The following is a 22,541-nucleotide window of genomic DNA, read 5'->3' as shown; positions in this document are numbered from 1 at the left end:
ACTGTATGGTAATCATTAGGACCACCACTGAGGTGGATCTGTGAGAGGTTGGTGATAGCGACCAAATTACTTGTTTTTCAGAATTGCCAAAAAAATATATATAACTATGGTACTGCTGACGAGACCTTGATACAAAAATATTAAACAACTTAACATTTGTAGGAAATGTGCACAGAAAAGTTTGTACAATAATGGGGTCCTCATCCATACAAATATTGCTGTGGATTTCACCTTGCGGTTTGCAAAGGGAGATATCCACAGTAAAAATCTACAGCATTAATGGACATGTGAAATCTGCTCCACCCAGACATGTATCTTTCATTCAGCGTGTGCATAAGTTGTAGTAAAATATCATCCATTTTACTGTTAATCAAATACCTTTTGGTTAATCAACAGAAAATCCACAGTGTATCCACCCCATGTCAATATATACCTTAATAGGTAATGGCACTAAGCGTTAAAGGCTATGGACACCTTTTGATTTGGAAAAAAATACATTTTCTTCTTTGTTAGTGGTTACCTTTTAGTTAACTAAATTGCGCTGAGTTTTTGTCGCAATCTTTATTCATTTTCAGACACCTAGATATGCAGGTTTTTTTTAGTCTAACCAAGTTTCAAATTTTTCTCTTGTGGGAATGTCTCTCCCAGTAATACAGGCTGGATGTGAGTTCTGCGTATGTCCAGGGTGATACTGTCTTCATTGGTCATATATTAGCACAGCTTCTATTCTGCACGTATTTCCTCTTCATGTGCTTTCCTCCTTATCTATAGTTGGTTTTCTCTGCCCTCCTGGATACTGCATACTTTTGCCCCTCTCCACAATGTGGAGCTTTATGTGCATCTCCTCTTCCCCTCCCTGAGACTGGTAGAAGTGAGAGCAGAGACAGACGGCAGGAGCTCTGATGGATCAATCAGCTTACATAAGACTTGCAGAATCTTTGCAGCTGCAGAAATTATAGCAAATTTTTAATAAAGACTCAAAAGTTGGTGTTTTTTTACTTTTCTATTAAGGAAACCATAAAACCCTAAAAAAAGAATTCTGTGAGAAGGTGCACATAGCCTTTAATGTGGTTTATTCAAGGTGCCTGGGTCGAAAATTTGGAGCCGTGATTACATGGAGTTGATAGCTCCGAAACGTCTCTTTAGGTTACAAGGCAAGAATCTGATTACGTCTACTAAGAGGAGAATTATTTGAGTCTATACTCTGTTTCTTCTCACTTTTCATTTTCCAAATTTATTCGGGTTCAGCGTCTCCCTTTTTCCATTCTCATTAGCAGAAACAAAATTTAGAGAACAATTAAACAGCCACCATCAAAATAGGGCCCTTGTAATTATACCGGTCAGAGAGGGTAGACTCGACCCCCATAGCGGTACCAACATTTTCCCAATGCTAAGTTCAAATCACAGATTGGCGTGGTTCTCATAAGCGTGGCATCTGCTCAGGTTTGTTTGTTGCTGGCAACGACCTCTGCATTCGTCCTCCTTATTTAACAATCATCACATTTGATATTCACGGTCTAAGTACAGTCCGCGATGTACGGACTGGCCGCACTGTCCTGACCCAAACACAGCAGCCCGTACTTAGCCCGTACTTGGGTTAGGAGACCATCTGCCGTTTCGGACCTCTCGGTCCATGCTTGGGACCATGAATGTCGGGATGTGCTAAATCAGTCTTAGTAATTGCATCTTTTCGATACAATGGGCCACAAATAAAACCTTTTTCTCCGCACGCTGCTCAGCATCGCAGTAATGGAACGCTGCCGACACAGACAATGGGGGAAGCAGCAAATGCACCGCGGCTCCCGCTGCCCCTTTTAGCAGGAATGGCTGATGGCACAGACAGTCATCAAACTGACAGGGAAGGGAGGGAGGTGTCGGGCGCGGAGCAGCTATCACTATGGTAACAGATATTTCCCAATGAGCCGAGCAGCTATTTAACCCCCCTTGTTCTGGAGAGCTGATGACGTCTGACTTCATCCTCTCCTCATCTGACGAGCTGCTCTGACTCGCATCGCACGAGGTGTATGTGACATTTTGTTTCTGGAACATCATCCGGACAATTATTTCCCTCCATCGGGTGGGAGGAACAGTGATGTCCGTCGCTTTGTACAGTCAGCATAATCTGCCGCGCTCCAGCTTTATCTGCTCGCGGTTTGATCACTTTAGTCAGCAAAGACTGATTAAATTAGCACAAGGGCTGGAGAAAGAATAGGGTTTACACGGCACGCGGGAATCCTGGGGCGGGGGGGGGGTCAATAAATCAGACGAGTGGCATATTCGGAAAATGTTACCTGGCAACACAGGGGGAAGAAAAAGCCATGCAGCATGAACGTGTTGTAGAAGAGCATCGATATCCGGTGTGTCCACGTCCATTACCAGCACGCGTTGCGGGGGGGGGGGGGGGGGGGCAAGTAAAAAATAAACTAAAAGACGATGACTTATTGGGGTATGTGGCATGCAGAAAATATGCAGATCGTGTTTCAGAAATGCAGTGGTTTCCACAATACATAGACATGCCGCAGATGCAAAAACCAGCAAGTAAATGGCTGTTATCACCTATGCATGGGATGGGAGATGACGTACGGCCCGGCGGAACCGTGAATGATTCTGGGAATGGTGCAAAGATCGAGCATGCGCTCCTCCGCTCCATTCAGGATTCGGGCTCTGCGCATCTCCGTTCCAGGGCCGTGCATCTCAGGATTCCGGATCAGTGGACCCCCCCCCGGCCGTCAGCAAATTATCCCCAATGCTATGCATAGAAGGGGCCATTCCATGTCAAGTGAACCAATGAATATTACCACTGTGTATTTGATTCTTTTGAAAATTGGATGCAAAATGTGAAAAAGAAAAAAAAATCTATAAATTTAAGTTTTTAAATTAATTTTCAAGTTGTGAAAAAATTCTGTGTTGCCTTCAGTTCTTCAATACAAAAAGTGAATCCTATATATTCTATAGAGTCATTACACACAGTGATCTATTTCACGTGTTTATTTCTGTTGATGTTGATGATTATGGCTTACAGCCAATGAAAACCCAAAAGTCATTATCTCAGTAAATTAGAATACTTTATAACACCAGCTTGAAAAAATGATTTTAAAATCTGAAATGTTGTCCTCCTGAAATGTATGATCAGTAAATGCAGTCAATACTTGGTTGGGGCTCCTTTTGCATCAATTACTGCATCAATGAGGCGTGGCATGGAGGCGATCAGCCTGTGGCACTGCTGAGGGGTTATGGAAGCCCAGGTTGCTTTGATAGCAGCCTTCAGCTCATCTGCATTGTTGGGTCTGGTGTCTCATCTTCCTCTTGACAATACTCCGTAGATTCTCTATGGAGTTAAGGTCAGGCGAGTTTGCTGCCAATCAAGCACAGTGATACTGTTGTGTGTAAACCAGGTATTGGTACTTTTGGCAGTGTGGACAGGGGCCAAGTCCTGCTGGAGAGTGACATTTCCATCTCCAAAAAGCTTGTCGGCAGAGGGAAGCATGAAGTGCTCCACAATGTCTTGGTAGACGGCTGCGCTGCCTTTGGTCTTAGACCTACACCAGGAGATGACATGGCTCCCCAAACCATCACTGATTGTGGAAACTTCACACTAGACCTCATCAGCTTGGATTGTGGCCTCTCCACTCTTCCTCCAGACTGATTTTCAAGTTCTAGTGTGAAGTTTCCACAATCCGTGATTGGCAGCAAACTCGCCTGACCTTAACCCCATAGAGAATCTATGGAGTATTGTCAAGAGGAAGATGAGAGACACAAGACCCAACAATGCAGACGAGTTGAAGGCTGCTATCAAAGCAACCTGGGCTTCCATAACCCCTCAGCAGTGCCACAGGCTGATCGCCTCCACGCCACGGTAATTGATGCAAAAGGAGCCCCGACCAAGTATTGAGTGCATTTACTGAACATACAGTTCTGTAGGCCAACATTTCAGATTTTAAAATAATTTTTCAGACTGATGTTATAAACTATTCTAATTTACTGAGATGATGACTTTTGGGTTTTCATTGGCTGTAAGCCATAATCGTCAACATTACCAGAAATAAACGCGTGAAATAGATCACTGTGTGTAATGATTCTATAGAGTACAGGAGATTCACTTTTAGTATTGAAGAACTGAAATAAATTAACTTTTTGATAGTCTAATATTGTGAGATGCACCCGTGTGTCATAAGAGTATCTTTGGTAATATTTTACCCAATGGGGAATCTAACGTAAAATTTCAAAAGGCATTTCCAAAAAAAATCAATACAATATTAAATTTAAAAAAAAACCATCACATGTGCCTCCTATGCTCCTAGCCACATCTGTACCAAAATTCAAGTTGGGCTCTCAGTGGTATCATACTAAAAAAAAAAAAAAAAAAAATAATAATAATAAAAAAAACAAATACCCTAAATAAACACTGTCAATTTGAAAATCTGGAATTCAGATCTGTTCAGCCTGTGCTCTAAAAGTGCAGGGTGTATATTTTCCAAATTAAAAAAAAAACAAAAACTTTTTTAGATAGTGGAAGGGTGGGAGGATGCTCGGCAGATTCGTGGATTGGTGTAGAGCGTCTCGTGGTCCGGTCACTCCAGTGGAGCCAAACAGCCGGACGTACTGCGAGACAAGGAAAAAGCTCAAAGATTTAACTACTACACTCTTTAAGAACGTGAGAATTGACGTGTCTAGTGTCGTAATAATAAAAAAGAAACTGCTGCGCGTGTATTTAAATATTTAATACTGCGTCTTTAGATTAAACATATGATTAGCATGAGACTGTACTTAGAAAATCACACTTAAATATGATATCAAGGAGCTCAACTTGAATCCTTGTACAAATGTAACCAAGAACTCAAGGTACATATGCCTTTAAAAAAAAAAAGTATAACATTGTTTTTTTAAAAGAAAATCATGCATCAAAATTTTAAATTTGACTCCTTAAAAACAAAATATCTTTAGAAATCTGTAAAAAAAACCAAAAAAAAAAACGATAAGAATACAATACAACTTTTATTTATTTTTTTTAAAGAATTCACTAAAGTAGCATTTCAACAAAAAAAAAAAAAAGTCAGATTTGAATCACTTGACACAGAAAGACCCGAAAATGACTTTGAGTGTAAAAAGCACAGAAAGGGCTGAACCAGAAGGGAGGGCTGTGGAGTCGGTAAGCCAAACCTCTTGACTTCGACTCCTCAATTTCCATGACTCAGACTGCACCGAAATGGCCTTCGTCTCCACGACTCCCAACTCCACAGCCCTGCCAGGGCTTAGGAGTTGGTAAGCCAAAACTCCGATTCCTCATTTTCCATGACACTGACTCCACAGCCCTGCTAGAAGGTGCCAAGTACCAGATTTCCACGCCGTACAGCGGCCTGGCATCCAGCTGAAGAGGACTTTGGAAAGAGATTCTTATGAGTCGCCTGTCCTTAGCCAATCAGCACTGCTGAGAACGTTCGACAAACCTTTCTGATTGGCTGAGAGTGTAACACAAGCTCTTTTCAGCTGGATTCCCGGCACAATGTGCAGCCCCCCCAACCAAATTGGGGGGGGCTCTTGGCACCCAATAGATTGTTTGGCCATTTGTCTGGATGACCTGACGGCAGGAGGTGAGAATTTGCAGCCGATGTCCACAGCAGCCTTTATAACGAGTATTGTACGGCGGGTGCTGCCGGCGCTCTAAGGACCCCACTGACTACTGGTTTTGACAGAATTGCGCTGTTGCTCTTTGGCAGCGAGGAGCCCGAACGTTCTTGCTCTCAGTATAAGTCACCGGTGATGTCTGCAGGGTAACAAGCGCTCGCTGAGCACGGAGTCTGTTAAAACCCGACTGAATCCATGTTGTTGTTTTTTTTTCTGCTACATGAAAATGTCCAGCTTTAGTTTTGGGTCATTGCAGTTGCAAGTGACGACCTCCTCCGGGAGCGCGGACCCCGCAGGCAGCTGAAGCGGCTGCGGGGTCATCGCAGGAGATTTCACATTACATTTGCTTCATCTCTTCTCCTTTTTTTTGTTTTGCAGCCAAAGGCGCGTCCCTGACAGTTGTTATTACACGAACTGGGCAAGTACGGTAACAATCACAAACCTCCAGCTGGCTCTGTGGGCTCCAAGATGCCTTTGAGTTTTCTCAACCCTTTTTTTTTTTTTTGTCCGCGGTCCTCAGGTTGTGCGGAGCATTTCTGAAATCGTCAGCTGGACAAGGAATTCTCCCCTCCGAAGCCATGTCTGTAGCAGTCAGTCCCATCGCCGCTTCTATCAGTGTTAGTGGACTGAGCCTCTTGCTACAAACCTGTGAGATTTTTATTTTTTTTTTGCGTTGAGCGCGTGATTTCGTCCTCCGGCCCGGGCACGGAAAGCAAAAAGTGAGCGAAACTTCACCGTAACTTTCCGACAGGAATGATGCCTTCTGATGCCCATCAGCGCGCGGACACCTCAGCCCCCAGGAGAGGAATATGGCTTTATGCTCCAGTGGAAAAAGAAAAAAAAAACTACTAAAATAGCACAATTATAAAAAAATATATATGTATTGAAAAAAATTTGATAACAGACTTATGTAACGGGCTGGCCGGACTTTTTCCAGGTTACACATACTAAGAAACTTTGAGGAGTTTTAATATTTTGTTGAAATTATATGAATTTTTATTTCTTTTTTTAACCAAAAAAAATCCTTGCTGTGATTGTACAGGTAGGAGAAAAAAAAAAAAAAAAACGGAAGTGCAAAAATATTGGGGAAGGATCCACAATGATTGCCGCGTGGCTAGAAGCAATGGTTATGCCGCAGGCCCCTGTTCACACTTCCACCCATCATTTTTTTTTTTTTTTTTTCTTTTTTGGCCTTGCCAGCTTTTACAGTGCTTGACCAAGGGCATGACACTGCAGCGGCAAAGTTGCCATAAAGCCTAAGGTTTGGGACTAATATTTCTAGAATGACAGTCCTGACTCCCGTAAGCCCACAGGCGGAGTTCTCCCTTATCACTAGTGGGTAAAGTTGCCATGAAGTGTTGACAAAGGGACACTTAAGAGTTTTTTTTGTCTCTTATCTGTCCTCCTCTGAGCTCTTCTCGGCTGATTTATGACCACAGACCACACGTGCAGATAAAGAAAGAGCCAAACAGTGCACGTATTGCAATTAAACCCAATTGAAAAAAAAATATGATTTTTAGACCCGAAATATTAATTTAAGGGAAAAAAAAAGTCCCTAAAGATGGACGACCCCTTTAATTACTCTATGAATGAGATAATGTACTTAAATTAAACCCCTTTAAGCAGCCTTTTTTTTTTTTTATAGCCGCCCCATAAAATTGTGTTCTGCCGTATATTACGGCCCTTGAAACGCACAATGATTTTTTTTTTTTTTAAGACTGATTAAAAAGCAGCAATCCCATTGGCTAAGGCCACACTATTTTTTTTTTTTTTTTTTTTTTTTTCCCCCTTGACCTTTAAAGGGTTTTTTTTTTTTTTTTTAAATATTACAAAATAAACATTTGCTTACACCTTAGTACCAGAAGTGACGACGTCCCGTCCTTTATTCTTGTGACTGCTGCAGCGGTCACATGAATGATGAGTGAATGAATGATGAGTCGATCCTCTTTTGTTTTTTTTTTGTTTGTTTTTATACTTTTTCCCAAAAATAATGGCTTGAGTACATTATCTAGATGCAGCTTTATCAATATTTTTCCTTTATTTTTTTGTTTTTAGGTATCTACATATAGATATCTGGAGCTGTCGTTTAAGTTTTTAAGAATTTTTTTCCCACATTTTTTTACATTTTTTATTATATTTTCAAATCGCGCCTCTACTGAAATCAAGAGTTTTTTGGGGGGAACTGCCAAGGGGTCCGTTAGAAGGCAATCACCAGTGGGGCCATACGATTGTATTGTATCGGTATTATTTAAAACTCCTACTTGTTTCTTTAACCTGAAAAAAGAAACCTAAAATTACGTTTAAAAGAAAAAAAAAAACAGCAGCAAACCTTACTTTTTTTTTTTTTTTTTTATATCCTTATTTTGGAATTTCTTCTATAATGAATGAGACGAAAAAAAAAAAATTGAAGTATCCCTATTTCAGAAAGCCTATTTTGTTAAAGAAAAATAATGATTGTACATAAATGAGATGTATTTTTGCACAGGTCTTTTTTTCCCTTTTCGATCCAGTTTTTGGTACAATTTGAGATCATCTAATATTTATTTGTTAATAAAAGAGGAAAAAAAATACCTTTTATGATTTGAAGTGATTCACTGCCAATCTGATATTCTAACATGCCTAACGATGTGCGATTCTAGGGGCTTCTCCTTCCAATTTTTTTTTTTTTTTTTGCGAGGGGCCGGATCCTTTTTACTTTGGTGTCTACGGAGTGGATTAATAATGCCGAGTTGTACGCCATTGCTTTATATTAGTTGCCTGAGTCTAAAGAAAAAAAAAGCAACATTTCAACACTCGCTGTAGCTAAGGGGCTAATGAGTAATTTTTATTTTTTTTATTTTTTTTCATTCTATACCTGTGTGTGCAGAAAAAATAAAAGCACACGTGTGCTTGTACGTGATTTCTAGACCTACTGAGAAAATGAAAGTGCCTGGTTCTAGTTTCCAAGCTGTAATTTTTTTTAAGCTTTTTTTTTCCTTAACACTTACTTGAATGTTCAGTTGTATTTTCTGAGCTTAATTTTTTTTTTCTTTCAATAATATTGTGGTTTCTGAAATTTTGTAATAACAGGGATGAAATTATTGTGAATGATTCACGGCAGCATCTAGAACACCCTAGCTTTCCAAAAAGGTGATCGCTCACCGGCGCTGGGTAAAAAAAAAAAAAAATAGTCATTGAGTTGTTGTCCTTCTTGCAACATCTAATGTCTTGGGTTGGCGACCAACATGTATATTGAGCTTAGCTAATGTTCTAGAATTTAAGATTTGATAGATTATTGATTGAAAAAAACAAAAAAAGAAAAATCTAAAATATTTTATTTCTGTATGGGCATAAATTAGATGAAATAAGCCAGATACCTCGTGGAACCTGAGTCAGTCGCCGTTCCTAACGGAATGTTGTGATCTAACCATGTCTTCCTCCGAGTTCCCGTTGCCAAGATTTCTTTGGTTCTTTTTAAAAGATGACCTATTGCTGGTCTGCAACTTGTGCCTTTCTATGCCGGTCGTTCACCAGGGTTTTTGCTGTGTAATCTTTAACAGCAGCAGGTTGTAGAGGCAGAGATCCTGATTCCAGCGATGTATCGCTTTAGCATAGTTTTGATAATTACTGTTTTATCAGCAGGAGATTATCACTAGAGGTCTACTTGGCCCGCTTCCATGTAGTCCAACCCCGCCCACACCACTGATTGGCCACTTTTTTGTACATGTGATGTGGGCGGGGTTATACAGGGTTCAGCATTTAGAGATCTACAGCAGTTATCAAAATTGCAGCACCCAGTAAAGTAAGTGATCCATCGCTGGAATCAGGATCTCTGGTCCCTACATCATGCCGTTCTCAGATAGGGAAGCAATGCCTGGTGACAGATTCCCTATAAGATCTGTAGAGGCACGGGTTGTAGTCTGGTACTCTAGTCTAAAGTGATGGACATTTGTGGTCTCGAGAAGAATGCAGCTAACATTCACAAGACTCTTGTTCTCTTTGTTAGATTTAAAAAAAAAATGGCTGCCTCCAATACACAGGTGATAAGGTTAATGTTAAAGTGGTTGTATGACTAGGGGAAAAAAAAAAAAAAAGTAGAAAGAACATTGTTTCTCCACCCCAAAAAGGGGTATAGACAAAAGTGACACTGTTTTTATACTTCATACAATCCCTTTAAAAATGAAATTTAGGTCTCATCTGAAATGTCTAGTTTTAGTAATTAGCATTCTCCATAAAATAACGATTCTGGAGCATCTTTTCTTAATTCTCTGCGTTTTACCGTTCCTCAGTTATCCCTCCTATAAACTTATGGCTAAATGAGTGGGGCGGTGCCAGTTGGGAGGCGTGTCCCTGCACTTTCTCAAACTGTCCAATCCGTGGTGACAGTCAGACTCTGCAGAGACACACCCCTTGGCAATGGCGGCACCCAGTTAATTTACTCATACATTTCCAGGAGGAATTATGAAGGAACGATATGATGCAGAGCTCTAATAAATGATGATCCAGAATTGTTCTCTCATGGGGATTACAAGTATTTACTAAAATGAACGTGTCAGGAGTGGCGACGGGTCCACTTTAAGGATTTAAGATTCCCCCCCACCCCATAACTATTAGGAAAATGTTACGTACGTCAAGTTTGGCATTACAGGATAACACAAGCACTACAGGTTGTCTATGTGAATGTAGTTCTTGAAAATCATCTTGGTTCGCTCTCTCTTTTTCGCTGTTTCTTTTCTGTACAATGTGTGAATAGTTTGATCATCTGTACACATAATCAAGAGCATCGGATCAGCTGGACTTTTGGGCTGCTGTATAGTTCATGAACAAACCAATGTCATGGGATAGAAATTACTTTGGATATTTAAGAGAAAAATCTATAGTTCTTTGTTTTGTAACAAGTTTATGTAAATAAAATAATTTATACTATTTATAAGAAAAAAAAAAAAAAATTGTGCCTTGCTTTATCACAGGAGGGACTACCCTATGGTACAAGGGGGTGGGGGGCTAATGGCAGAAAATGCTGCTGGTACTTTGGGTCACCCGCTAGTGGGAAGTCATTGGGGGCCATTCGAATACAGCTTAGCGTCACCCCCTTATAGGGAAAATGTGGTATGGCATTAGACCATGCACTACCCAACACACAAACATATACTAGCCTGACTGAGGCCGAAAGAACATTTGGGTGAACGGCGCCTATAGATACATTATGGTGCTATGCCGTAAAACGGGCTTAGGAGTCAGCCGCCCAGTGACAGGTGACAGTTACTCCCGGCGGCAGTCCAGACTGCACAGATCTCCATCCTGTCAGAGATGCTAGATTGGCCCCCAAGGGTTTTTTTTCTCTTTTAAAAAAGGAGTCAGCATAAAATGACTATGTAAACCAAGCACACAGGTCTGGTGCTCCTTTACCTGTGACGTCTAAAACCAGAGCCGTCAACAAGCATGGAAGCTGGTAAAACAAGTGGGAAGCATCAAACTGCTCAGCTACAGCAAGTGTGCATAGAGCACCTGTGCTTGGTCTGAACAGTCATTTTTTTTATCAATTCATTGTGCAATATTTATTGTACAGATCTTAAAAGAAAAAAAAAATGGTGTAGTGATATTCTAGTATGGCACTACCTGATGATCAGGACATGTCCACCTACTGAGCCAAGTGCTGCTGGAAACCTCCTCACTGCCAGAATCACATCCTATTCTTGATGCACTGATCCTCCAATTCCCTGAGCAGTGGTTTAAAAAAAAAAAAAAAATTCTACCCACCCTGGCAGTACAAGCAAGAAGACTGCTTCTGAGGACTGACTCGCCACTGTTCCAGACACCACAGTGCAATGATTGGCAGAGGAACATGCTATATTTCTGCGCTGCCAGAGGTGGAAGGAGACTATATTTACAGTTATATCGTAAAGGCGGCTTAGTGGTTAGCACTGAGGTCAAGGACACCATGTCCAAGGAGTTTGAGTTTCCTCCCACATTCCAAAGACAAAACATATAGGGAATTAGATTGTGAGCCCCAATGGGGACAGTGATTATAATGTCTGTATAACACTGCAAAATTTGGTGTTATGTATGCGAGCATAAATAAAAGTTAGGAAACCTTAACTAGTAAATTCTGTAATGAAAAGTTGCCAGAGGGGAAAGGAGACTGACTGGGGAAGATACAAAGCAGGAGAAAAATGAGAGTGCATGCACAGGGGGATCTTGGTAATTGTAGGCAGAAATCAAGTTTGGCATGAGTTCGTGCCCAGCAGCCTAACCACATTGGCACGGATCTGCAATGGTTTAAGGGTGCAAAGTATCAGTTAATAAACGTCTTGATTTGTGTGATAAGCCACTAAATAAAAGCAAAGACGACAATATGCCTCAGATTTTCTCTTTTTAATTTTTTTTTGTGGTTTCTTTGTATTCATTGAATTTGTTAACATAACGTAAAAGTGTAAAAACCCTAAGTTTACATCAGTCACTGAAACACTAGCAAGCGAGATATTTATACACAACATAATGGTCTTCGGCACTTGATCCATTCACCCCGGATAAAAGAGTGCGGCGTCTTCACATGTTAATGACCCGGGAGAGCTTCTGTACCCTGTTAAGTAACAAGTCTCCTTTCTTTATCGTTTCTTGGTACTGCCAGTTCTTACTGTCCGGCCTGGAAGACAGAATATCGTCACACGCTGCAGGGAACGGATGGGATTTTTAGTTCTTTTTTATGGCTTCTGGTAAAGTAACTGCAGTAATGTAACTTTACCCGCTTTTATTAAAACTGAATTATCAAAAGTATAAACTTCTAATATTGCGTTTAGTTTAACCGTTACGTGGAAGAAACTCACACTGAGCGAAAGGGCTTCTGCACATACATAACTGCTGAGCCCGCAACTATACACGGGGCACGTGCCTCTAACGGAAGCGACTGGAGCTCGTGCCGATCGCTGTTTAACCACTTAAACGCCACTGTCGATTTGATGGCGTCATTTAACTGTTGTCGATCTGAGATGTAAGGCCTTTCTGATAGCCATCGCTGTGTGCTGATCAGCTGCCATGATTGCTCCCATATTTGTACTCCTCATAGAAGATCATTAGTTTACAGTACAAACTTTTACAGGTTTAGACTTATTAATCACCCCCCCTATAAAATACTAAAAAAAAAAAAAAAAAGACATTTGGTACCTCCGCATCTGCAAAATCTTCATCTATGATTACATTAACCCCAACAGCAAACGCAGGAGGAAAAAAAAAAATAAAAAATTTTTTGGGACACTTCATTTCCATAGGTAAGCTAGGGGTCCCCTTTATAAAAGCAGTTCTGATTAAAGAAGTTGATGCGGAAACTAACGGGACCAACTGTGAAATGGAAGCATCTTTGGAGCTTTACTATACAAGTTATATACAATTACACCGGAAGAAACACTTGGTCCAATATGGCATCCTACATTCCTTATACGATAGGTTGGCTCCTTGTCCCAGTATAACAGTCGGTACATAACTGGGGCGACATCGAGCGATACTAAGTAATCAGCCGTTAGCCTCCCTCCCCTGCACAATACCTGTTGGTTTCCACAATGCCATTCACTTTGTCTATCTTGCAGTGTAGTCTCCCAGCTGCGATGAACCTGGAAAGCTCCCTAAAGGGAAAAACCAGGGGGAAGGTTATAAAAGTGCAGCGTATTTCATGTATACATTTGTTCCCCACACTATACACAGTTTCTTTATCTGTAGTAACCAGTGTGCAACTTTTTTTATTATTCCAGCACTGAAATGTGTCTGTCATGTGACATCGCCTCTGAATTTAATGGAAAACAAACTTAATTGCATCGCCGTAACTAGTTCCCATCTCAACCATTCAAAGCCGACATGGGAACACCCGTCTGTGCCGCGGAAAGAGTGGGCCAAGATTACGGGAACTCCAGGGAGCGGCCTTAAATCTTCTGGCATCTCGTTAGTATAATAAAGCAGGACAACTTATTTAATGAGGACATATCCCGGTTAAATGGGTTGGGGTCCAACACCCCGCACCCTCACTGATCCGTGGGGGTCAGGGGTCTGACACTCCACTGATCCCCCTAGTTCACTGGGTAATATGTGCAAGAATCCCCCGTGTACAAGGTAACGATGAGAAGACACACATACTGGTCTATGAATTCTACTCCGACCCCAAATGCTTCAGCCATGTAACCCAGCGTCAGCGAGCGGTAAGACTCCAGCAGTTGGCTGTAGGCCTGAATCCTCATCTCACGGACGTAGTATCTGTAATGAGGGGCAAAAAGCCAGTCCTTCTTCAGCTCCTGCTCCACGGCAGCTGCGAGCAAGAACGGAAATACCATTATAGAAGCAACGGGAAATGGAAGAACGTAAAGTGATGGAATAACATAATGTTTTATATATGATGTGTCCTGTAAATTGTGGCAGATTCGTCTGGATTATCTTACCCAGGGACTGGAAAAACACAGAATAACGGCACTCGTACAACGAGAAGAGATACTGGCGGACTGTGGGCAAACTGTGCAACACTTCCAGGATCTCCGCACCTTTGATGACCTGGAATAAAAAAGGTAAAATCTGTTACAAAAAAAAAAAAAAAAAAAGCTCAATCCTACAGATTATCCACTTTGTATGTACATGGCTGCTACAGACGGGGGGCTTCAAGGGTCACATCTCCCTCCCCATAGTATTACACGGCATCTATCAATTCCCTATAGGGCTGCCGAACGCTGCACTTGGTTTTTACGGGCAGCACGATAGATAATGAATGGCGCAGATGTCGGATGTCTGACCTATTGCCCCATTTTATTTGGCAGATGTCCCAGCGCTCGGACCCTCACAAATCAGTAACCACCTATCCAGCAGATAGTTCACACCTAGTGTTGAGCACCAGTGCTCGTGTCTCGAGTTTGCCGAGGGTGCTTGGCTAAGTATCGGGGGAGGCTCGAGTGACATGCGAGTCCTCAGGGTCTCATGTTTCTCTGCTGTTAAGAGCCACAAAACATGCAGATATTAACTGACAACATAGGCAATCCGCATGTTTTGTGGCTCTTAACAGCAGAGAAACATGCGGCCGCTGGGACTCGAACATGTCACTGGAGCCCCCTCGATACACGGGCACTTGTGCTCATTCACAACTTGTTTTCACCGGACAGCCCCATTACAGCTAAATCCATGTTTAAAAGGAGCAGTCTAATCTCAACTAGGTATCCACTATATATACCATAAAGGGGGTTATTCCGGCACCGATCACTTCCGGGTAGGGAGGTGAGCAACCATGATGATGTTTCATCTGGGGCGCGTCCATAACGCCTGCAGACCACGCACGTGTCCCGGTAGGTATCTACAGATGCAACATCATGGGCGCTGCTCGGCTCCCGATGCAGAAGTGAGCGGCATCTGATGAAAGGTCGAATCCTCTCACCTTCCAGTCATAATGGATGCACAAGACTTAATTTATATAAAAAAAAACAGTACACCTTTGGAATTATTCGTGTATTTTCTATGTCTTGCAGTCTTTTGCCACCAGCCGGTGCCTCCTCATTTGGCCAAGAACTTATTAGGCCAAACCTATGCATTACTAGATCCTTGTGCATGGCCGAGACGATCGATGACTGTTACCTTCTCTCTCAGGTCTGGTCTGTCCAGGGCGATCATACTGACATACACTGTGTAGGTAACAAAGGTCTTGTAATCCATCAGCTCGTACGAGGTGAAGGTGGAGACCGTGTCCAGGAACAGCTCGGCCGCCTGCTTGAAGTCTCGGATGGCCACACAGTACAGTCCCTGATAGACCTTCAGACGATTCCTCCGGTCCCAGTCACCACCTTCCTCGATGAGACTGGAAGGAAACATTAATTGTTTAGGAGTAGCGAACCGAGAATCATTGCACCGGATCATTTAACCCCTTACCAACCTTCGAGCCTTCTCTGTGTTTCTTGTAATGAGATCATTGTCCATATAAAATAAGCCGATCCTCAGGAGGTAGAATACTATGTCCAGGCGGTGTCCGAGCGCCACCGTCTTATCGTAGGTCTTCCGAAAAGCGGTCAGAGCCCCTTCCTGCCAAACAAAAAACTGGAAGCGTCAGAGAAAACAGCAGGGTGGGAGAAATCAGAAAGCGGAGAAATCGGTTCAAACGATCAATATCTATTGTTCCCTGTTATCAGCCAGTGGAGAGGAGGACGGCTGTGTAGGGAAAGCCAAGAGGTGCTGATCGAGTGACGTCATGGAGGAAGGTTCTACTAGGTCTCTGAGGAGGGAATATGGACGTTATAGAGCAGGGTCCCTCAATTGTGACCCCCGCTATGTTGCAAAGATGCAAGCGGGGCTCCCGCACTGGTGGGCCCGACATGTTCACACCTTACAACACAATATTCCCATTTTAGCCAGTGATGGCATATTGCTGGGATGTGCCATTACTTAATGTTTGCTGGGGGTCCAGCCTGTGTGAGCTCCATTATGGAGGGGGTGCAGACTTGCGTCCCCCTCACAGAAATCCCTGTACAGAAGCTCTACTGCATAACTAAAATGGGGTCACCCTGCACCCGCTGCCAAAAGTGATCAGCGCTGTGACCCCTCCTCTCTCGGGATCAGACGGTGATCCAGAGACCGCACTGCCCCTTTGCCAGCTTACCTTATCACCGATCCTACACATGTACTCTGCCCGTGCCATCATGGCATCTCTGATCTCGCTCTCGCCCAGGTTCTTCTCGGCGTCCTCCAGCTCGGCGTCCAGCCTCTTCAGCTCCTCCTCGTTTGCTTTCTTCATCTTGTTTAATAGGTCTGTATCCACCTGCCAGTCCAGCTGCTTGCACAGACCCTCGTAATAGGGAGCCATGTCTGAAAACAGAAGAAATCTGCTACGGTCAGAAGTATTCCCAGCACCGCTTGTGGTCACAGAATAGTGACCTTCCCGCCTATATACATAGCACGTACAGGGCAGCGGCCGTGAGGATTTTATACCTCATACCCCTGATTAGCTTGTACAGGTGCTTTCATGCTGATTAAATACCAACCCTGAGTTTAGAAATATGTTTCGCTGTTTGACACATCTGGTGTTCAAAGCGCTTCAGGGAGAGATTCCCCAGCTGACATCCGTGTCTGACCGACAGGCCACGGGAGACAGGTCATTGAAACAAGAGTGACCCATCAGACACAGGAGGAGGGTGGGAGCTCTGAAACTGCAAATCCCACCCTGTGGCTCATTTGCATTTGATTTCAGCACCAGATGTCTCAAACGGCGAAACGTATTTCTAAAATCAGGGTTTAATCAGCATGAAAGCAACTGTACAAGCACACCACGGGTATGAGGTATAGAATCCTCATGACAGGTCCTGATCCTGTAATTGTTTCACAGCTGAGAGATCACAACCATAGACAATCAGACAAACTATACCATTGGCACTGACATATTACGGCAAAGTATCAGGACAGGAGAAGACATGTGCTGTCTAGGCTGCAGGGAGCAGTATGAGGCTTCATTCACATACTGAAATAGCACAGAACGAGGACTTAAAAATCCTCCAATAATAGAAAACAGCAAAAGAGCAAAAAGGTTTACCCGTCCAGGCCTCCAGACAAATGCACTATCAGGATGCAGTGGACCCATATAATTAAGATGGCAACACAGGTGCAAGAATACCGATGAAACAACCGCTCGCAGCCTACCAATACATGGAGGGGGCGGCTGCCTGGTATGTTAATGCACAATAAAGCACTTGTATGCGGCGCTGTTCACACTATGGCCATACACAGCATCCAGGCCAGCCAAGTAGTGACTGTGCATTTGTCTGGAGGCCTGGACGGGTAAACCTCTCTGCTTCATTCACACAGCAGTATTTCTATGCCAAAACCAGGAGGGACGATGCTTCAGTTATACTTGTTCCACTCCTGGTTTTGTCAGACTATGATGCAAAATACTGACCAAATAGTGAGGTGTGAATAAGACCTAAAGGGGTTATTCTTATTATATGAAAATGTTAAAATTGAAAAAGGGTTTGTGAGAAACGGCAACTTTGCAACTCACTTATTAAAAGGTCCTGCGCAGCGCTTACACCTCTCCCCCATAGAGCTTGTAATTGCTGCCCTGATCTCTGGATCAGGCAGGTGTCGATGTTCCTTCTCCGCCAAGGTTTTTTTTTTTCTCTACAGCTTTCTTTTTGTGGCGAAACCTGATCTTCTGGGTCAGTATGGTTACAGCTGCATCGATTTTGATTTTTAAAAGGGAACCTGACAGCGGATACATGCTCCGATCAGGGCTGTGGAGTGGGAGGTTTAGCTTAGGCTGGTTTCACGTTTGCGGTTGTGTCCGCAGCGTTTATGCCGCATACATCGTGTTTTCCTATCTCTAACATTGTTGACGCAGGGACATGCCTTTGTATGCTTTTTGCCGCGTTTGGTTATGCATGCGTCGTTTCGGGTTGTGCGGCGCGGCTAACGCAACATGTTGCAATTTTGGAGGCGGTAAATTGCCGCCGCCATACGCATGCGGACACTTACGGAAGGAATGAGTCTAAACAATGCATTACAGTCTATGAGAACGCATGCGTACGCTTTGCGTTTGCATACGCAAGAATTTACATGGACACGCCCATTGGACGTGGCTTGTGTACAGTCAAAAATTTGCCGGGAAAATAGCACTTGCCAATCGTCCGTTTGCGGATGACACACTGCGTACTCAACCACAAATGTGAACCTCGCCTTACCGACTCCACCACCCTGGCTCCCATCCACGGGCTGCGCGTGTGAGACTTCCCTGCATGACTTCAGCCATGTTTTTTTCCCTCTGACACACTGCGGCATTGCAGAGAAACACACTTTAAAAGCCCCCGGGGGGACAAGATGCACAGGAGACTAGTGGGACAAGGCGGCTCCCCGGTAGCTTCTTCCCACCCGCTGCTAGTGACTGACAGGTCTCTCCCTGTGTGTATGTATCGGAAGACACCCGTCCAATAAAGGCAGCAGGGAGAAGCCGCATGGGAGATTAGTTGGACACGTGGGTCGCCGGTAGCTTCTGTCCCTCCCCCACTTCCAGAGACTGACAGGTCTCTCCCTACGTGCGTGTATAGGAAGAGAGCTGTCAGTCACTGGGGGAGGGGAGACGCCCCCAACTACAAATTCATGTTTCACTCTGAAACACTGCAGCATTTCAGAGCGGCGCATACATGGCCGAGATCACACCCGGCCACATTGGGAATGAATGGAGCGGTGCTCAGGCATGGGTGTTTTGTTCTGGTGCCGGTCACAGCTCCGGACGTTACCACTGGAGAAGCCCTTTAAGAGACTTATGACATCTAACCTAAGGCATTAGTGCAGGAGCACAGGTAACAGCCACATCCAGGCCCTAAACCCTGCAGAGACCCCCATGCCCCTCTGCCACATATGACCCCGGTATGATAAACGGCGGTGCTCCGGCGGCCATGCCTGTGTCGGCCATACCGCCCGTGTCACGTGATCACATCAGCCAATCGGAGCGCAGGGCATCTCCATCGCTGCGGACACCCATCACATGACCTGCAGCTCGGTGAGAATAGAACACCTGTATTCTTAATGTGAGGGGGTCTTATTATAAGAGGACCCCTGTATATGGAGAATGCGGATGACAGGCAATGTATGGGTGAACTACACCTCCCAGCAGCCCCCTGATATGCCAAAGACTGCTGGTCAGAGTAAGGGGAATGCTGGGAGTTGTAGTTCCATAGTGATCGATAACCACGACTTACTATTGTGGGTAATGGAGTCCATGAGCTCAGCTCGGAGCCGGACATCGCCGCGGGTCTCTGGGAGGCTGAGGAGAAACTTCAGCTGTGCGATACGTAGGTCCGGGTTTTTGGGCAGCCCCTCTTCTTCCAGATTCTCCAGCGGCATTTCTCCGTCTTCTTCGGGGCACCGGGAACTGCTCAGTCACCACTTCCGCCGGAAGCTGCCGCTTACAATGAGGTCCGGCGGGGAAACACAGCGGCCTCTAGTGTTGGAGGCCTGGAACTGCATCCTGCAAACAATCCAACGACATCTGCTGGAGGAGGGCGACAAATGCGGAACACCTGGGTAATGAAACAGTGACACCTGCTGGCTATAGCGAGTATTGCAACAGAAAGTCAAAAACGGGTGCCATCTAGAGGAAGCAGACAGTAATGCAACTCCTATAAACAACACTTCTATTAGCCCCTTGGTATCTGGGCTTTGTTTTATTATTATTATTATTCTTTTGCACTTTCGTTTTTTTCTCCTTTTCTTCCAAGAGACATAATTTTTTTATTATTATTATTTTTCCGTCGACATAGGTCCATTTTTCTTTGCAATACAAGTCGTCAATGTGAATGACACCATTCGTTTTATGTTTTAGGTCCTTTTGCGGCATTCATTTTGCAGTAAAAGTGACCTGGGAATAAAGTTGTGTCATTCTTTTTATTATTTTTAGCAGCTTGCAAAAATTTGTAGAAAAAAAAAAAAAATTTGGCTTGTGATGTTATTTTCCGTCACGTATTTTATTTTTCTCTGAATGGAGCGGGAAGGTGAGGGTTGTTTTTCGCATGGAAAGCTGTAGACATTTTAAGGTACATACGTCACTTCCATCCCCTTTTTATTGCATTTTTTCATGTGGAGTGCAGTGACCGAAAACTAATAATTCTAACTTTTAACTTATTTATATTATTATTATTATTTTTTATTTTAATTATATTAGTTATTTATTTGTTATTTAATTATTATTATTATACAGGTTAATTACGGTAATAAAAAAAAATCATGGATTAGACATTTGTGGACTCAGTGATCCCAAATCTTCTAATTCGGATTTTTTCCTTTTTTTTTTATTTTAGAATGAAAAAAGGGACGAAAATGAATTTTTATGTTTTATATATTTTTTTATATTTATAAAAACTTTTTTTTCTTATTTTTCCTCTATTTTTTCGTTGCCTAAGGGGACCCGATCTACTGTGATACTTCAGTGTTTTCAGGATATAGAGAAAAACACGGTCTCCTGTTACACATTTGCCAAGATGGCAGCTGTGGCAATTCATCGTCATTCCCTTTTCCGAATGGTTTATTACTATTCCCTCCAGGTTATGGCTGAGTTCAGCACTCGCCTTATTCCATCAGTCCCATAGAGTATGAACAGAGTAGTGACGCACGTTCTCAGTGATCGTTCCTTTGCCGCGCAATGATTCAAAGCCCGATTCTCAACTTTTATGGGGGTTACTGCGGTTGCACCCATCAATCAGCAAGTTGCCACTTATCCTTTGCATAGGTGATCATTTTTAATGATGGGAGTAGCCCTTTAAGAATATTCAATCAATATCTTTTCCTAGAAATCCCTTTTCAATGCAGCAGGGACATGTCATGGAAGCCGTCGACGCCATGCCGTAAAGTAGTAGGTTTCCTTCTAAAAAGTCCTTTGCAGCAGAAAAAGTAAAATAAAGCTATAAAGTAGTGTGCACTACAAGTGATGGCTCATGTGGGCGGCCCGAACCCCTGGGGAGTCACGGAGTCCTGGTTTAATTCATGTACTACAAACCAGGATCTGAGCCCCGCGGCATTGACAGTTGCCCCGCAGAGGCCAGTACTCATTACTGCCAGAAAAGAGATGGGGAACATCAGTCGAGCCAATATTGCCTCTGCAAAACTCCTGGGCAGACCGTCACTCAGTGACGCAGTGTAGGGCAGGTGACATAAGAGCAGCTGCAATAAGCACCTAAGTCTGTGGAGGAACAAAATTTTGCCTTGATCCACCCAACTGTCAAAGGAGCAGCGTCGGCAAATAGGACTTTTTCTTGGAGCAGCGCATTAAGAGCTGCCTATGCAGAGTGCAGCAGTTGAGATCTGTAAACTCAACCTTTTTGTTTATTAAAATGGGGGACTCCATAAACAAAATAACAGAGTCCCCCTATAATAAATAACCAGCAAAGGTGAGGCAGACAGCTGAAGGCTTTTATTAATAGCCTAGAAAGAGGCCATGGATATTGGCCCCTCCCAAACTAAAAACATCAGCTCTCCACTGCCTCAGAAATAGTGCATCCATAAAATGCACCAATTCTGGCACTTAGCCTCACTCTTCCCACTTGCTCTGGTGCGGTGGAAAGTGGGGTGATAATTGGGGGTTGATGTCACCTTTGTATTGTCAGGTAAAATCAATCCTAGAAGTTAGTAATGGAGAGGCGTCAATAAGATGCCCCCATTACTAACCCCATAATGATATTGTATAAAAACACATTGCAGAATAAAGTCCTTTATTTGTTTGAAATGACACAGACTCTTTTAATGAATCCAAATTTACCAAAACATGTATACTCGGTGCCCAATCCACTGAACCCAATGTCTCCTGTAAAAGAATTAAAATAATAAACAACCATATTCCTCACTTGTCCACTGAGAAGATAATAATGCAATTGCCCCACGACAGATCTAGCTCTGCTACATCTAGATGGTTGGCTGCATTGTTGCATGATGCGACTATACAGCCTGTCATCCAGCAGTGAAATTGAGCTGTGTGTGCTACCTCTGTTCAATGCCTCACGGTGCACTCCTTTCACCTCACTGATGTCACCGCAAGCGTGAGAAAGTTCTCATGCTTGCGCTGATGTTAGAAAGGTCATCAGAGTTCAGAGCCAATGAATTCATTACATCAGCGCGAGCGCCATGGGAAAATTTTTATCGGCACTCGCGCTGTCAATGAGTTGAAGGAAGTTCATTGGCGCTAAACTCCAATGACCTTTCTGACAGGTCAGTGAGGTGAATTAAGATCACTGCGAAGCACTGAGCTGACCAAGCTCAATGTCTCTTTTGGATGGCAAGCTGTATTGTTGCGTCATGCAACAATGCAACCTGCCATCTAGATGTAGCAGAGCTAGACGTGTCACGGGACAAATGGATTATTATCTTCTGGGCAGTCAGGTGAGGAATATGGTTGTTTACTATTATAAATCTTTTACAGGGGACATTGGCTTCAGTGGATTGGGTGT

At 43.3% G+C, this 22,541-nt stretch overlaps 2 protein-coding genes across 7 annotated transcripts in view; one reads left to right on the top strand and one right to left on the bottom strand.

The window, feature by feature from the left end:
• The window catches only part of ATXN7 (ataxin 7), a 122,301-nt gene extending 114,106 nt beyond the window's left edge, over positions 1–8,195 (top strand). For 5 of the 6 annotated variants that reach the window (XM_073569775.1, XM_073569769.1, XM_073569772.1 and 2 more), the window contains one exon: positions 6,004–8,195. In XM_073569775.1, the coding sequence (XP_073425876.1) occupies positions 6,004–6,021 (18 nt within the window). In that variant the 3' untranslated portion in view covers positions 6,022–8,195. The remainder of the gene's footprint in view (positions 1–6,003) is intronic. The other variant, XM_073569773.1, reaches the window with a different exon arrangement.
• A 3,765-nt stretch (positions 8,196–11,960) lies between these two features.
• Positions 11,961–19,570, bottom strand: PSMD6 (proteasome 26S subunit, non-ATPase 6). The gene is made up of 8 exons (XM_073569776.1): positions 19,305–19,570; positions 16,217–16,422; positions 15,497–15,642; positions 15,202–15,421; positions 14,028–14,136; positions 13,729–13,897; positions 13,146–13,223; positions 11,961–12,250 (listed from the first exon to the last, which is right to left on the bottom strand). Exons 1-8 carry the CDS (start codon positions 19,447–19,449, stop codon positions 12,154–12,156), a joined length of 1,170 nt encoding a protein of 389 aa, XP_073425877.1. The 5' UTR covers positions 19,450–19,570; the 3' UTR covers positions 11,961–12,153.
• Positions 19,571–22,541: the final 2,971 nt, after the last annotated feature.

This window comes from Dendrobates tinctorius, unplaced genomic scaffold, assembly GCF_039654945.1.
Source record: "Dendrobates tinctorius isolate UK_male_01 unplaced genomic scaffold, ASM3965494v1 ptg000027l, whole genome shotgun sequence".
Lineage (NCBI taxonomy): Eukaryota > Metazoa > Chordata > Amphibia > Anura > Dendrobatidae > Dendrobates > Dendrobates tinctorius.
The sequence above is the reverse complement of the archived record's forward strand: the minus strand, read 5'-3'. Positions and strand labels throughout refer to the sequence as shown.

Coding starts and splice junctions, on each gene's coding strand:
- PSMD6 (XM_073569776.1), bottom strand. CDS start 19,449: ATGCCGCTGGAGAATCTGGAAGAAGAGGGGCTGCCCAAAAACCCGGAC. Junction 15,643..16,216: donor TGTGTAGGATCGGTGATAAG/GTAAGCTGGCAA, acceptor TTTGTTTGGCAG/GAAGGGGCTCTGACCGCTTT. Junction 13,224..13,728: donor GGAGTAGAATTCATAGACCA/GTATGTGTGTCT, acceptor TTTTCCCTTTAG/GGAGCTTTCCAGGTTCATCG.